At 51.8% G+C, this 14105-nt stretch overlaps 1 protein-coding gene across 4 annotated transcripts in view; it reads right to left on the bottom strand.

Annotated features, from left to right (window-relative positions):
• Nucleotides 1-14105, bottom strand: part of LOC311224417 (bromodomain adjacent to zinc finger domain protein 2B-like) — a 283540-nt gene that overhangs the window by 48575 nt on the left and 220860 nt on the right. For 3 of the 4 annotated variants that reach the window (XM_084309389.1, XM_084309390.1, XM_084309388.1), the window contains exons 19-21: nt 12213-12257; nt 5819-5845; nt 3518-3583 (exon numbers count right to left, since the gene is read on the bottom strand). In XM_084309389.1, coding sequence (XP_084165515.1) covers nt 3518-3583; nt 5819-5845; nt 12213-12257 — 138 coding nt within the window. The remainder of the gene's footprint in view (nt 1-3517; nt 3584-5818; nt 5846-12212; nt 12258-14105) is intronic. The other variant, XM_084309391.1, reaches the window with a different exon arrangement.

Here is a 14105-nt window from a genome sequence, read left to right on the forward strand (position 1 = left end):
AAGTTAACACTCTCTCTCCTGCACCAGAGAGACAAGTTAACGCTCTCTCTCCTGCACCAGAGACAAGTTAACACTCTCTCTCCTGCACCAGAGACAAGTTAACACTCTCTCTCCTGCACCAGAGACAAGTTAACACTCTCTCTCCTGCACCAGAGACAAGTTAACACTCTCTCTCCTGCACCAGAGACAAGTTAACACTCTCTCTCCTGCACCAGAGACAAGTTAACACTCTCTCCTGCACCAGAGACAAGTTAACACTCTCTCCTGCAGCAGAGACAAGTTAACACTCTCTCTCCTGCAGCAGAGACAAGTTAACACTCTCTCTCCTGCACCAGAGACAAGTTAACACTCTCTCTCCTGCACCAGAGAGACAAGTTAACACTCTCTCTCCTGCACCAGAGACAAGTTAACACTCTCTCTCCTGCACCAGAGACAAGTTAACACTCTCTCTCCTGCACCAGAGACAAGTTAACACTCTCTCTCCTGCAGCAGAGACAAGTTAACACTCTCTCTCCTGCACCACAGAGACAAGTTAACACTCTCTCTTCTGCACCAGAGACAAGTTAACACTCTCTCTCCTGCTGCACAGAGACAAGTTAACACTCTCTCTCCTGCACCAGAGACAAGTTAACACTCTCTCTCCTGCAGCAGAGACAAGTTAACACTCTCTCTCCTGCACCAGAGACAAGTTAACACTCTCTCTCCTGCTGCACAGAGACAAGTTAACACTCTCTCTCTCCTGCACCAGAGACAAGTTAACACTCTCTCTCCTGCACCAGAGACAAGTTAACACTCTCTCTCCTGCACCAGAGACAAGTTAACACTCTCTCTCCTGCACCAGAGACAAGTTAACACTCTCTCTCCTGCACCAGACACAAGTTAACACTCTCTCTCCTGCACCAGAGACAAGTTAACACTCTCTCTCCTGCACCAGAGACAAGTTAACACTCTCTCTCCTGCACCAGAGACAAGTTAACACTCTCTCTCCTGCACCACAGAGACAAGTTAACACTCTCTCTCCTGCACCAGAGACAAGTTAACACTCTCTCTCCTGCACCAGAGACAAGTTAACACTCTCTCTCCTGCAGCAGAGACAAGTTAACACTCTCTCTCCTGCACCAGAGACAAGTTAACGCTCTCTCTCCTGCACCAGAGACAAGTTAACACTCTCTCTCCTGCACCACAGAGACAAGTTAACACTCTCTCTCCTGCACCAGAGACAAGTTAACACTCTCTCTCCTGCACCACAGAGACAAGTTAACACTCTCTCTCCTGCACCAGAGACAAGTTAACACTCTCTCTCCTGCACCAGAGACAAGTTAACACTCTCTCTCCTGCAGCAGAGACAAGTTAACACTCTCTCTCCTGCACCAGAGACAAGTTAACACTCTCTCTCCTGCACCAGAGACAAGTTAACACTCTCTCTCCTGCTGCACAGAGACAAGTTAACACTCTCTCTCCTGCACCAGAGACAAGTTAACACTCTCTCTCCTGCACCAGAGACAAGTTAACACTCTCTCTCCTGCACCAGAGACAAGTTAACACTCTCTCTCCTGCACCAGAGACAAGTTAACACTCTCTCTCCTGCACCACAGAGACAAGTTAACACTCTCTCTCCTGCACCACAGAGACAAGTTAACACTCTCTCTCCTGCAGCAGAGACAAGTTAACACTCTCTCTCCTGCTGCACAGAGACAAGTTAACACTCTCTCTCCTGCAGCAGAGACAAGTTAACACTCTCTCTCCTGCTGCACAGAGACAAGTTAACATTCTCTCTCCTGCACCACAGAGACAAGTTAACACTCTCTCTCCTGCACCAGAGACAAGTTAACACTCTCTCTCCTGCAGCAGAGACAAGTTAACACTCTCTCTCCTGCACCAGAGACAAGTTAACACTCTCTCTCCTGCAGCAGAGACAAGTTAACACTCTCTCTCCTGCATCACAGAGACAAGTTAACACTCTCTCTCCTGCACCACAGAGACAAGTTAACACTCTCTCTCCTGCAGCAGAGACAAGTTAACACTCTCTCTCCTGCTGCACAGAGACAAGTTAACACTCTCTCTCCTGCACCAGAGACAAGTTAACACTCTCTCTCCTGCACCAGAGACAAGTTAACACTCTCTCTCCTGCACCAGAGACAAGTTAACACTCTCTCTCCTGCACCAGAGACAAGTTAACACTCTCTCTCCTGCACCAGAGACAAGTTAACGCTCTCTCTCCTGCACCACAGAGACAAGTTAACACTCTCTCTCCTGCACCAGAGACAAGTTAACACTCTCTCTCCTGCACCAGAGACAAGTTAACACTCTCTCTCCTGCACCAGAGACAAGTTAACACTCTCTCTCCTGCAGCAGAGACAAGTTAACACTCTCTCTCCTGCACCAGAGACAAGTTAACACTCTCTCTCCTGCACCAGAGACAAGTTAACACTCTCTCTCCTGCACCACAGAGACAAGTTAACACTCTCTCTCCTGCACCAGAGACAAGTTAACACTCTCTCTCCTGCAGCAGAGACAAGTTAACACTCTCTCTCCTGCACCACAGAGACAAGTTAACACTCTCTCTCCTGCAGCAGAGACAAGTTAACACTCTCTCTCCTGCACCACAGAGACAAGTTAACACTCTCTCTCCTGCAGCAGAGACAAGTTAACACTCTCTCCTGCAGCAGAGACAAGTTAACACTCTCTCCTGCACCAGAGACAAGTTAACACTCTCTCTCCTGCAGCAGAGACAAGTTAACACTCTCTCTCCTGCAGCAGAGACAAGTTAACACTCTCTCTCCTGCACCACAGAGACAAGTTAACACTCTCTCTCCTGCACCAGAGACAAGTTAACACTCTCTCTCCTGCACCAGAGACAAGTTAACACTCTCTCTCCTGCACCAGAGACAAGTTAACACTCTCTCTCCTGCACCAGAGACAAGTTAACACTCTCTCTCCTGCACCAGAGACAAGTTAACACTCTCTCTCCTGCACCAGAGACAAGTTAACACTCTCTCTCCTGCACCAGAGACAAGTTAACACTCTCTCTCCTGCACCAGAGACAAGTTAACACTCTCTCTCCTGCACCAGAGACAAGTTAACACTCTCTCTCCTGCACCAGAGACAAGTTAACACTCTCTCTCCTGCACCAGAGACAAGTTAACACTCTCTCTCCTGCAGCAGAGACAAGTTAACACTCTCTCTCCTGCACCAGAGACAAGTTAACGCTCTCTCTCCTGCACCAGAGACAAGTTAACACTCTCTCTCCTGCACCAGAGACAAGTTAAGAGCACGCTCCTATCGGCTCCTCAGACTATTGTGTTAAGGATTAGCTACAGTCCAGGCTGAGCGCTGTACTGTGCTTATAAATTACCACTTTAGCAGGAAAATTGCTTGGGGGGCAATTCATAGTTTAATTCACACTCCATATAATTTTTTAAGAGAGAGATGGGGTGGGGGGGGGGGGTCAAAGAGGAGAGGAGGAGGAAGGACCAGAAGCGCTAGATCTCAAGGAGACGAGTCACGAGTTACTCACCTCTGCCTTCTTACGAGCTTCCATGGCCTTCATTAACATCATGTGCTGACGCCGCCGCTCTCTCTCCTGACAACACACACACACACACAATACATATACACACATACATATACACGCAATACAACACACACAATACATATACATACAACACACACACAAACACAATAGACACGCATATATACAAAACACACACACAATACATATACATACACACACGCACACACACACACACCACACACATATACATACAACATACAACACACACAGAGTTACAATGCAGCCTCACAGAGAGAGAACAGATTCAAACAGCTCATAGACTCTCACTACGACACAGAAAGAAACGTAGACCACAGTAAAAAACAACGACACAGTATTACACAAACAACAAAGAATGTAAGCATCACAGCGTGTCTGCGGTTTAGAGGGTGATGTACACAACGGTGACAACCAAAACAGCAACATGGCAAAGTGTCTGCGGTTTAGAGGGTGATGCACGGAGCGGTGACAACCAAAACACACGTGTTACAGGTGAGCGTCGGGTACGAGGACAGAGCAGAGGCCGGGTGTTAGAACAGGCTGTTTAGGCGACTGAGCAGGTAGGATGAGCAGCGCTGCAAGCCGGCACGGGTCTACAGCGGCGTCTAGGACTGTTACTGGTGGTTAATAAAGGTGTTACTGGACTAGGAAAAAAGTTTATTATTTATTCATCGTGTATAATACATTTTATAATTGATGAATCATTTAATTTATTACTGATGAAGGTTTTTAGAATAAAATGTTCCAAATGAGCTATTTTCCCCATGGAAACAGGAGTTCAACAATGTCACGCCTCTCTGGAGTCTTTAAAGCGCTCAGCAGCCAGTCAGAGAGAGAGATATGATAACGTTGTTATTATCAAGATGAGATCAAGACTAATCCTTACAGGACAATGTAAGGATGTAATGTAAATGTTTCCTTTAAAAGGGACACTTCACCAAAAAAACTAAACAATGCCGATTCATTTTGCACGTAATCTCACACACATCCAAAAAACTGTTTTGCACACATTCATTTAGGTTGACACAGCTATTGAGAGTGAATATGGCCACCAGTGATGCCATGAAGGATGATGAATCCTCGTGTTGTGTTAATTACAGCTCCATGAAATGATAAGGTAGCAGTCCCTATAAAACAAGGGATTACTATATGACATAACTGGTGGCCACATTCAAACTAATTTACTCTCAATAAACTGTCAAACTAAATGAATGTGTGCAAAACTGTTTTGGGATGCGTGTGAGATTGTGTGCAAAATAAATCAGCATTGTTTTTCGTAATTTTTTTGGTGAAGTGTCCCTTTAACTCAGTTATCTCAATTATTAACAAGAATACAATCAACATTATGATTTGCGTTTGGGGTTTTTCAAGGCAGCGAGATACACAAGTGAAACTGGCCACTGTATCGATGTAAATCTTTTTCTTTTTTTGTCTACTTTTTCTCCCCATTTTCTATTTTTCTCTCATCCCAATTTCATATTATCCAATTCTACCCTCCCCTGTCTCGAACGTTGTTAGACCATGCCTCCCACTGGTCGGCTGCAATGTGGACCAAGCCTTGCATCACGTGTCCCCTCCGGTACACGAGGAGGCAGCTGTCGCATCTTTTCACCTGTACAGCGCGATCTCTCAGTGCCGAGGAGTAACGTGTGGGAGGCTCACGCTGCCCCCGTTACTTCCTGATTCTGCTGTACAGGCGCACCAACCGACCTGTAGGAGTCGCTGTCCACAACGTCCGATCCCCACCCACCGGCTTTCCCACCCCCTAATACTGCCAATTGTATTAGTATGAACGACCAGCCAAGCCGAAAGCAACGCCGAGAGCTGGGCTCGAACCCAGCCTCTCCTGCGTTAGTGGCGAGCGCCTTGCCCACTGCGCCACTTAGCCGCCCAGGTATCGATGTAAATCTAAATGAAAGCGATGCGTTGGAAGGAAGGCCATGAGGCTCCCCTGCGTCCTGGAATCATTTCTAAGGAGGTCTCGGGGGAATTTTTCGACCGCTGTCAGCAGATAACATACAAGCTTTTCTCCGAGGGACACATAGAGCAGACGTACGCAACATATAGCACTGGGAGAGCAAGAGAGAGAGAGAGAGAGAGAGAGAGAGAGAAAAATTATAAAAAAATAAAAAAGCCATGCAGAGGAAATGTAGTATGACTGCAGCCAAAATGCTACACGTAATGCATTGCTATGACGACAACCATGTATCACAACCAAGTCAGGATGCGGTGAGTTAATATGTATAGAAACAAACATACCCATACCATATCTAGTCTATGTCTCTCCAACTCCTAGAGAAAGAGTTGGCAAAAGGATTATGAAATAGAAAAAGTCACATATTGAAAAAAAAAAGAAGGTTTTGCAAAAGCCGCCCACCCAAACCTCCAGCCTGGGAGTAGCGCTGTCCCCTAAACCTCCAGCCTGGGAGTAGCGCTGTCCCCTAAACCTCCAGCCTGGAAGTAGCGCTGTCCCCTAAACCTCCAGCCTGGGAGTAGCGCTGTCCCCTAAACCTCCAGCCTGGGAGTAGCGCTGTCCCCTAAACCTCCAGCCTGGGAGTAGCGCTGTCCCCTAAACCTCCAGCCTGGGAGTAGCGCTGTCCCCTAAACCTCCAGCCTGGGAGTAGCGCTGTCCCCTAAACCTCCAGCCTGGGAGTAGCGCTGTCCCCTAAACCTCCAGCCTGGGAGTAGCGCTGTCCCCTAAACCTCCAGCCTGGGAGTAGCGCTGTCCCCTAAACCTCCAGCCTGGGAGTAGCGCTGTCCCCTAAACCTCCAGCCTGGGAGTAGCGCTGTCCCCTAAACCTCCAGCCTGGGAGTAGCGCTGTCCCCTCTTCCGTTTAGGACCAGTCATTTTTAATGTTGTTGTTTTTCCCCATACCCTGTCATTTCCAGGAAAACTCCAGCGTAAGCACATTTCAGGGCCCATATTTATGATACTTCTAGGAGTAGGGGTATGAATCTAGGATCGCGTGACCATAACGCACCTCAAGTGAGCCAATCAGGTGTCTCCTACTATGAGACGCTTGATAAATACAGGCCCTGGAGAGCGCTCGCCTTCAGAGAGAGTCCTCCCGCACGACTGGACGTGTGAAACCGCTCTACAGACCTGTCAATTAAATCCAACTCCAAGATTAGTCGGCATAATCCTACGACTCGTTACTGGAGGACAGCCCTACTTACTGGGGGACAGCCCTACTGGGGGACAGAGCTACTGGGGGACAGAGCTACTGGGGGACAGAGCTACTGGAGGACAGAGCTACTGGAGGACAGAGCTACTGGGGGACAGAGCTACTGGGGGACAGAGCTACTGGGGGACAGAGCTACTGGGGGACAGCCCTACTGGGGGACAGAGCTACTGGGGGACAGCCCTACTGGGGGACAGAGCTACTGGGGGACAGAGCTACTGGAGGACAGAGCTACTGGGGGACAGAGCTACTGGGGGACAGCCCTACTGGGGGACAGAGCTACTGGGGGACAGCCCTACTGGGGGACAGAGCTACTGGGGGACAGAGCTACTGGAGGACAGAGCTACTGGGGGACAGAGCTACTGGGGGACAGCCCTACTGGGGGACAGAGCTACTGGGGGACAGAGCTACTGGAGGACAGAGCTACTGGGGGACAGAGCTACTGGGGGACAGAGCTACTGGAGGACAGAGCTACTGGAGGTCAGCCCTACTGGGGGACAGAGCTACTGGGGGACAGAGCTACTGGGGGACAGAGCTACTGGGGGACAGAGCTACTGGGGGACAGAGCTACTGGGGGACAGAGCTACTGGGGGACAGCCCTACTGGGGGACAGAGCTACTGGGGGACAGAGCTACTGGAGGACAGAGCTACTGGGGGACAGAGCTACTGGAGGACAGAGCTACTGGAGGACAGAGCTACTGGGGGACAGAGCTACTGGGGGACAGAGCTACTGGGGGACAGAGCTACTGGGGGACAGAGCTACTGGGGGACAGAGCTACTGGGGGACAGAGCTACTGGAGGACAGCCCTACTTACTGGGGGACAGCCCTACTGGGGGACAGAGCTACTGGAGGACAGAGCTACTGGAGGACAGAGCTACTGGGGGACAGAGCTACTGGGGGACAGAGCTACTGGGGGACAGAGCTACTGGGGGACAGAGCTACTGGAGGACAGAGCTACTGGGGGACAGAGCTACTGGAGGACAGCCCTACTTACTGGGGGACAGAGCTACTGGGGGACAGAGCTACTGGAGGACAGAGCTACTGGGGGACAGAGCTACTGGGGGACAGAGCTACTGGGGGACAGAGCTACTGGAGGACAGAGCTACTGGAGGACAGAGCTACTGGGGGACAGAGCTACTGGGGGACAGAGCTACTGGGGGACAGAGCTACTGGAGGACAGAGCTACTGGGGGACAGCCCTACTGGGGGACAGAGCTACTGGGGGACAGAGCTACTGGGGGACAGAGCTACTGGGGGACAGAGCTACTGGGGGACAGAGCTACTGGAGGACAGCCCTACTGGGGGACAGCCCTACTGGGGGACAGAGCTACTGGAGGACAGAGCTACTGGGGGACAGAGCTACTGGGGGACAGAGCTACTGGAGGACAGAGCTACTGGAGGACAGCCCTACTGGGGGACAGCCCTACTGGGGGACAGAGCTACTGGGGGACAGAGCTACTGGAGGACAGCCCTACTGGGGGACAGCCCTACTGGGGGACAGAGCTACTGGGGGACAGAGCTACTGGGGGACAGAGCTACTGGAGGACAGAGCTACTGGGGGACAGAGCTACTGGGGGACAGAGCTACTGGGGGACAGAGCTACTGGGGGACAGAGCTACTGGGGGACAGAGCTACTGGAGGACAGAGCTACTGGGGGACAGAGCTACTGGGGGACAGAGCTACTGGGGGACAGAGCTACTGGGGGACAGAGCTACTGGGGGACAGAGCTACTGGAGGACAGAGCTACTGGGGGACAGAGCTACTGGGGGACAGGGCTACTGGGGGACAGAGCTACTGGAGGACAGAGCTACTGGAGGACAGAGCTACTGGAGGACAGATCTACTGGGGGACAGAGCTACTGGGGGACAGAGCTACTGGGGGACAGAGCTACTGGAGGACAGAGCTACTGGGGGACAGAGCTACTGGGGGACAGAGCTACTGGGGGACAGAGCTACTGGGAGACAGCTCTACTGGGGGACAGAGCTACTGGGAGACAGCGCTACTGGGGGACAGAGCTACTGGGGGACAGAGCTACTGGGGGACAGAGCTACTGGGGGACAGAGCTACTGGGGGACAGAGCTACTGGGGGACAGAGCTACTGGGGGACAGAGCTACTGGAGGACAGAGCTACTGGGGGACAGAGCTACTGGAGGACAGAGCTACTGGGGGACAGAGCTACTGGGGGACAGAGCTACTGGGGGACAGAGCTACTGGAGGACAGAGCTACTGGGGGACAGAGCTACTGGAGGACAGAGCTACTGGGGAGTGTTACAGGACAGAGCTACTGGAGGACAGAGCTACTGGGGGACAGAGCTACTGGAGGACAGAGCTACTGGGGGACAGAGCTACTGGAGGACAGAGCTACTGGGGGACAGAGCTACTGGAGGACAGAGCTACTGGGGAGTGTTACAGGACAGAGCTACTGGAGGACAGAGCTACTGGGGGACAGAGCTACTGGAGGACAGAGCTACTGGGGGACAGAGCTACTGGAGGACAGAGCTACTGGGGGACAGAGCTACTGGGGGACAGAGCTACTGGGGGACAGAGCTACTGGGGGACAGAGCTACTGGAGGACAGAGCTACTGGGGGACAGAGCTACTGGGGGACAGAGCTACTGGGGGACAGAGCTACTGGGGGACAGAGCTACTGGGGGACAGAGCTACTGGAGGACAGCCCTACTTACTGGGGGACAGCCCTACTGGGGGACAGAGCTACTGGAGGACAGAGCTACTGGAGGACAGAGCTACTGGGGGACAGAGCTACTGGGGGACAGAGCTACTGGGGGACAGAGCTACTGGGGGACAGAGCTACTGGGGGACAGAGCTACTGGGGGACAGAGCTACTGGAGGACAGAGCTACTGGGGGACAGAGCTACTGGGGGACAGAGCTACTGGGGGACAGAGCTACTGGAGGACAGAGCTACTGGGGGACAGAGCTACTGGGGGACAGAGCTACTGGGGGACAGAGCTACTGGGGGACAGAGCTACTGGGGGACAGAGCTACTGGAGGACAGAGCTACTGGGGGACAGAGCTACTGGAGGACAGAGCTACTGGGGGACAGAGCTACTGGGGGACAGAGCTACTGGAGGACAGAGCTACTGGGGGACAGAGCTACTGGGGGACAGAGCTACTGGGGGACAGAGCTACTGGAGGACAGAGCTACTGGGGGACAGAGCTACTGGAGGACAGAGCTACTGGGGGACAGAGCTACTGGGGGACAGAGCTACTGGGGGACAGAGCTACTGGGGGACAGAGCTACTGGGGGACAGAGCTACTGGGGGACAGAGCTACTGGAGGACAGAGCTACTGGGGGACAGAGCTACTGGGGGACAGAGCTACTGGGGGACAGAGCTACTGGGGGACAGAGCTACTGGGGGACAGAGCTACTGGGGGACAGAGCTACTGGGGGACAGAGCTACTGGAGGACAGCCCTACTTACTGGGGGACAGCCCTACTGGGGGACAGAGCTACTGGAGGACAGAGCTACTGGGGGACAGAGCTACTGGGGGACAGAGCTACTGGGGGACAGAGCTACTGGAGGACAGAGCTACTGGGGGACAGAGCTACTGGGGGACAGAGCTACTGGAGGACAGAGCTACTGGGGGACAGAGCTACTGGGGGACAGAGCTACTGGAGGACAGAGCTACTGGGGGACAGAGCTACTGGGGGACAGAGCTACTGGGGGACAGAGCTACTGGAGGACAGAGCTACTGGGGGACAGAGCTACTGGGGGACAGAGCTACTGGGGGACAGAGCTACTGGGGGACAGAGCTACTGGGGGACAGAGCTACTGGAGGACAGAGCTACTGGGGGACAGAGCTACTGGAGGACAGAGCTACTGGGGGACAGAGCTACTGGGGGACAGAGCTACTGGAGGACAGAGCTACTGGGGGACAGAGCTACTGGGGGACAGAGCTACTGGGGGACAGAGCTACTGGGGGACAGAGCTACTGGGGGACAGAGCTACTGGAGGACAGAGCTACTGGGGGACAGAGCTACTGGAGGACAGAGCTACTGGGGGACAGAGCTACTGGGGGACAGAGCTACTGGGGGACAGAGCTACTGGGGGACAGAGCTACTGGGGGACAGAGCTACTGGGGGACAGAGCTACTGGGGGACAGAGCTACTGGAGGACAGAGCTACTGGGGGACAGAGCTACTGGGGGACAGAGCTACTGGGGGACAGAGCTACTGGGGGACAGAGCTACTGGGGGACAGAGCTACTGGAGGACAGCCCTACTTACTGGGGGACAGCCCTACTGGGGGACAGAGCTACTGGAGGACAGAGCTACTGGAGGACAGAGCTACTGGGGGACAGAGCTACTGGGGGACAGAGCTACTGGGGGACAGAGCTACTGGAGGACAGAGCTACTGGGGGACAGAGCTACTGGGGGACAGAGCTACTGGAGGACAGAGCTACTGGGGGACAGAGCTACTGGGGGACAGAGCTACTGGAGGACAGAGCTACTGGGGGACAGAGCTACTGGGGGACAGAGCTACTGGGGGACAGAGCTACTGGGGGACAGAGCTACTGGGGGACAGAGCTACTGGGGGACAGAGCTACTGGAGGACAGAGCTACTGGGGGACAGAGCTACTGGGGGACAGAGCTACTGGGGGACAGAGCTACTGGGGGACAGAGCTACTGGGGGACAGAGCTACTGGGGGACAGCCCTACTGGGGGACAGAGCTACTGGGGGACAGAGCTACTGGGGGACAGAGCTACTGGGGGACAGAGCTACTGGAGGACAGAGCTACTGGGGGACAGAGCTACTGGGGGACAGAGCTACTGGAGGACAGAGCTACTGGGGGACAGAGCTACTGGGGGACAGAGCTACTGGGGGACAGAGCTACTGGGGGACAGAGCTACTGGGGGACAGAGCTACTGGGGGACAGAGCTACTGGGGGACAGAGCTACTGGAGGACAGAGCTACTGGGGGACAGAGCTACTGGGGGACAGAGCTACTGGGAGACAGCGCTACTGGGGGACAGAGCTACTGGAGGACAGAGCTACTGGGGGACAGAGCTACTGGGGGACAGAGCTACTGGGGGACAGAGCTACTGGGGGACAGAGCTACTGGGGGACAGAGCTACTGGGGGACAGAGCTACTGGGGAGTGTTACAGGACAGAGCCATCTGCATCGAAATACCGGTACCCCCAGGATCAGCCCAACAGGTCATTTGACAAAGAGAATGGTGAAATAGTTATTATATTAAATAACTACAGTAGAGCATGAATACTAGAACCCTTCTCCAAGAGATTCAAATAGAAAACACAAAGTGAGCATGTGGTCGTGTGGAGGAGGGAGGATGGGGAGGAGGAGAAGGGAGGGAGGAGGAGGGAGAAGGAGGGAGGAGAAGGGAGGAGGAGGAGAAGGAGGGAGGAGAAGGGAGGAAGAGGAGAAGGAGGGAGGAGGAGAAGGAGGAGGGAGGTGGAGGAGAAGGGAGGAGGAGGAGAAGAAGGGAGGAGAGATACCTACCTGGTGCTTCAAAACAACAGCATGCTGTCTCCTCATCTCCTTCTCCTTTCAGGAAAAATACATGAACTCAATTAAAACCCTATATATATATATATATATATATCTGTCTGGATATACCTGCATACAATCCTTCTATAAAACTACATATACACCTGCACCTGCATATAACCCATATAACTCTGTATAGCATGTACAATAATGCTGTAAATACCATACACATCTGTCTGTACATACCTGCATATAATCATATAAATATAAGTATACATCTATATCTGTACATTTTCTTATCTTTATACCGGTATCCTGCTAATCTGCTTGACAAGCGTACAGCGCGGGCAGGTTGGAGCTAATGTGAGGGATGGAAATGCCCTCCTGGTCTCCTAGCTACACAGAGACGGCAGGAGGGAGGCTGCCTCCTCACCGAAGACACTGATTAACAGAGAAAGGGTCTGCGCTCCCAGTCCTGCAGCAGCCAGCATCACAGGATGAGGGGGAGGGGGCAGGGACTCCCAGACTCAGTGGCACATGAAGGGGGAGGGGGTCATGGTATTCAACAGGGAATGGAGGAGCGTTTTGTGTTATTGTGTTAGGTTCAGTAAATCTGGACTTATTTACATTTACATTTAGTAATTTAGCTGAATGCTTTTATCCAAAGTGCCTTACAAGTTGTTACAAGTCAGCAGGAAGGATACAACTCTGGCAGCTAAGGGTCAGTAAGATTGTTTGTAAAAACAGTGTTGAACTTGTGTTACAGTCTTGAGTGAATAGTAGTATAGACATACTAGCATAGTAGATAGTAGTATAAGTATAGTAGCATAGTAGTAAGGTACATAATAGTACAGACAGTAAGAAGGTTAGTCTTCTTGATGCAGAGCGGAGGGGTCTTGAGGTGTAGTTAGAAGATGCAGAGCGAGGGGGCCTTGAGGTGTAGTTAGAAGATACAGAGTGTAGGGGTCTTGAGGGTGTGTAGTTAGAAGATATTAGGGCTGACCCCTATTAATCGATTAGTCGACTAATCGGTCGAAAGGAGCCGTAGTCGACTGGCCAACCTCTTAGTCGAATATAATAATAAAAATATATATATATATTAATTATAATTATTTTGTATCATTCTTTCCAAAAGAAAAGAGGCCTACTGTAGAAGCGTGGCTAACGCTAATGGCACACATACCAGAGGCTAACTGCCTATGAAAACAGGCACAGAGGCACTGAAAGAGGATTTCACCCATCTAATGAACAGACTAGACAAATATCAAGATGTATCCATCAGTGGACCAATTGCATGCTTTTGCAGAGGACAAGAAGCCTTCAGTCGACTCCTTCAGACATTAAGCACCCCCACAGCCCAAATGGAATGATAAAAAAAAAAAAAAAAAAAAAGTTTAAAAATATTATATATATATATTTTTTTTACGTCGACCAATAGTCGACTAACGGCAAATTTTGGCCAATCCTAGTCGACCATCCACATCCTTAGTCGGGGACAGCCCTAGAAAATATAGTGTAAGGGTCTTGAGGGTGTGTAGTTAGAGGATACAGAGTGTAGGGGTCTTGAGGGTGTGTAGTTAGAGGATACAGAGTGTACGGGTCTTGAGGGTGTGTAGTTAGAAGATACAGAGTGTACGGGTCTTGAGGGTGTGTAGTTAGAGGATACAGAGTGTACGGGTCTTGAGGGTGTGTAGTTAGAGGATACAGAGTGTACGGGTCTTGAGGGTGTGTAGTTAGATACAGAGTGTAGGGGTCTTGAGGGTGTGTAGTTAGATACAGAGTGTACGGGTCTTGAGGGTGTGTAGTTAGAAGATACAGAGTGTACGGGTCTTGAGGGTGTGTAGTTAGAGGATACAGAGTGTAGGGGTCTTGAGGGTGTGTAGTTAGAAGATACAGAGTGTACGG

The sequence above is a fragment of the Notolepis coatsorum genome, assembly GCF_963971535.1.
Source record: "Notolepis coatsorum genome assembly, chromosome: 3".
In the NCBI taxonomy this organism is placed as follows: domain Eukaryota; kingdom Metazoa; phylum Chordata; class Actinopteri; order Aulopiformes; family Paralepididae; genus Notolepis; species Notolepis coatsorum.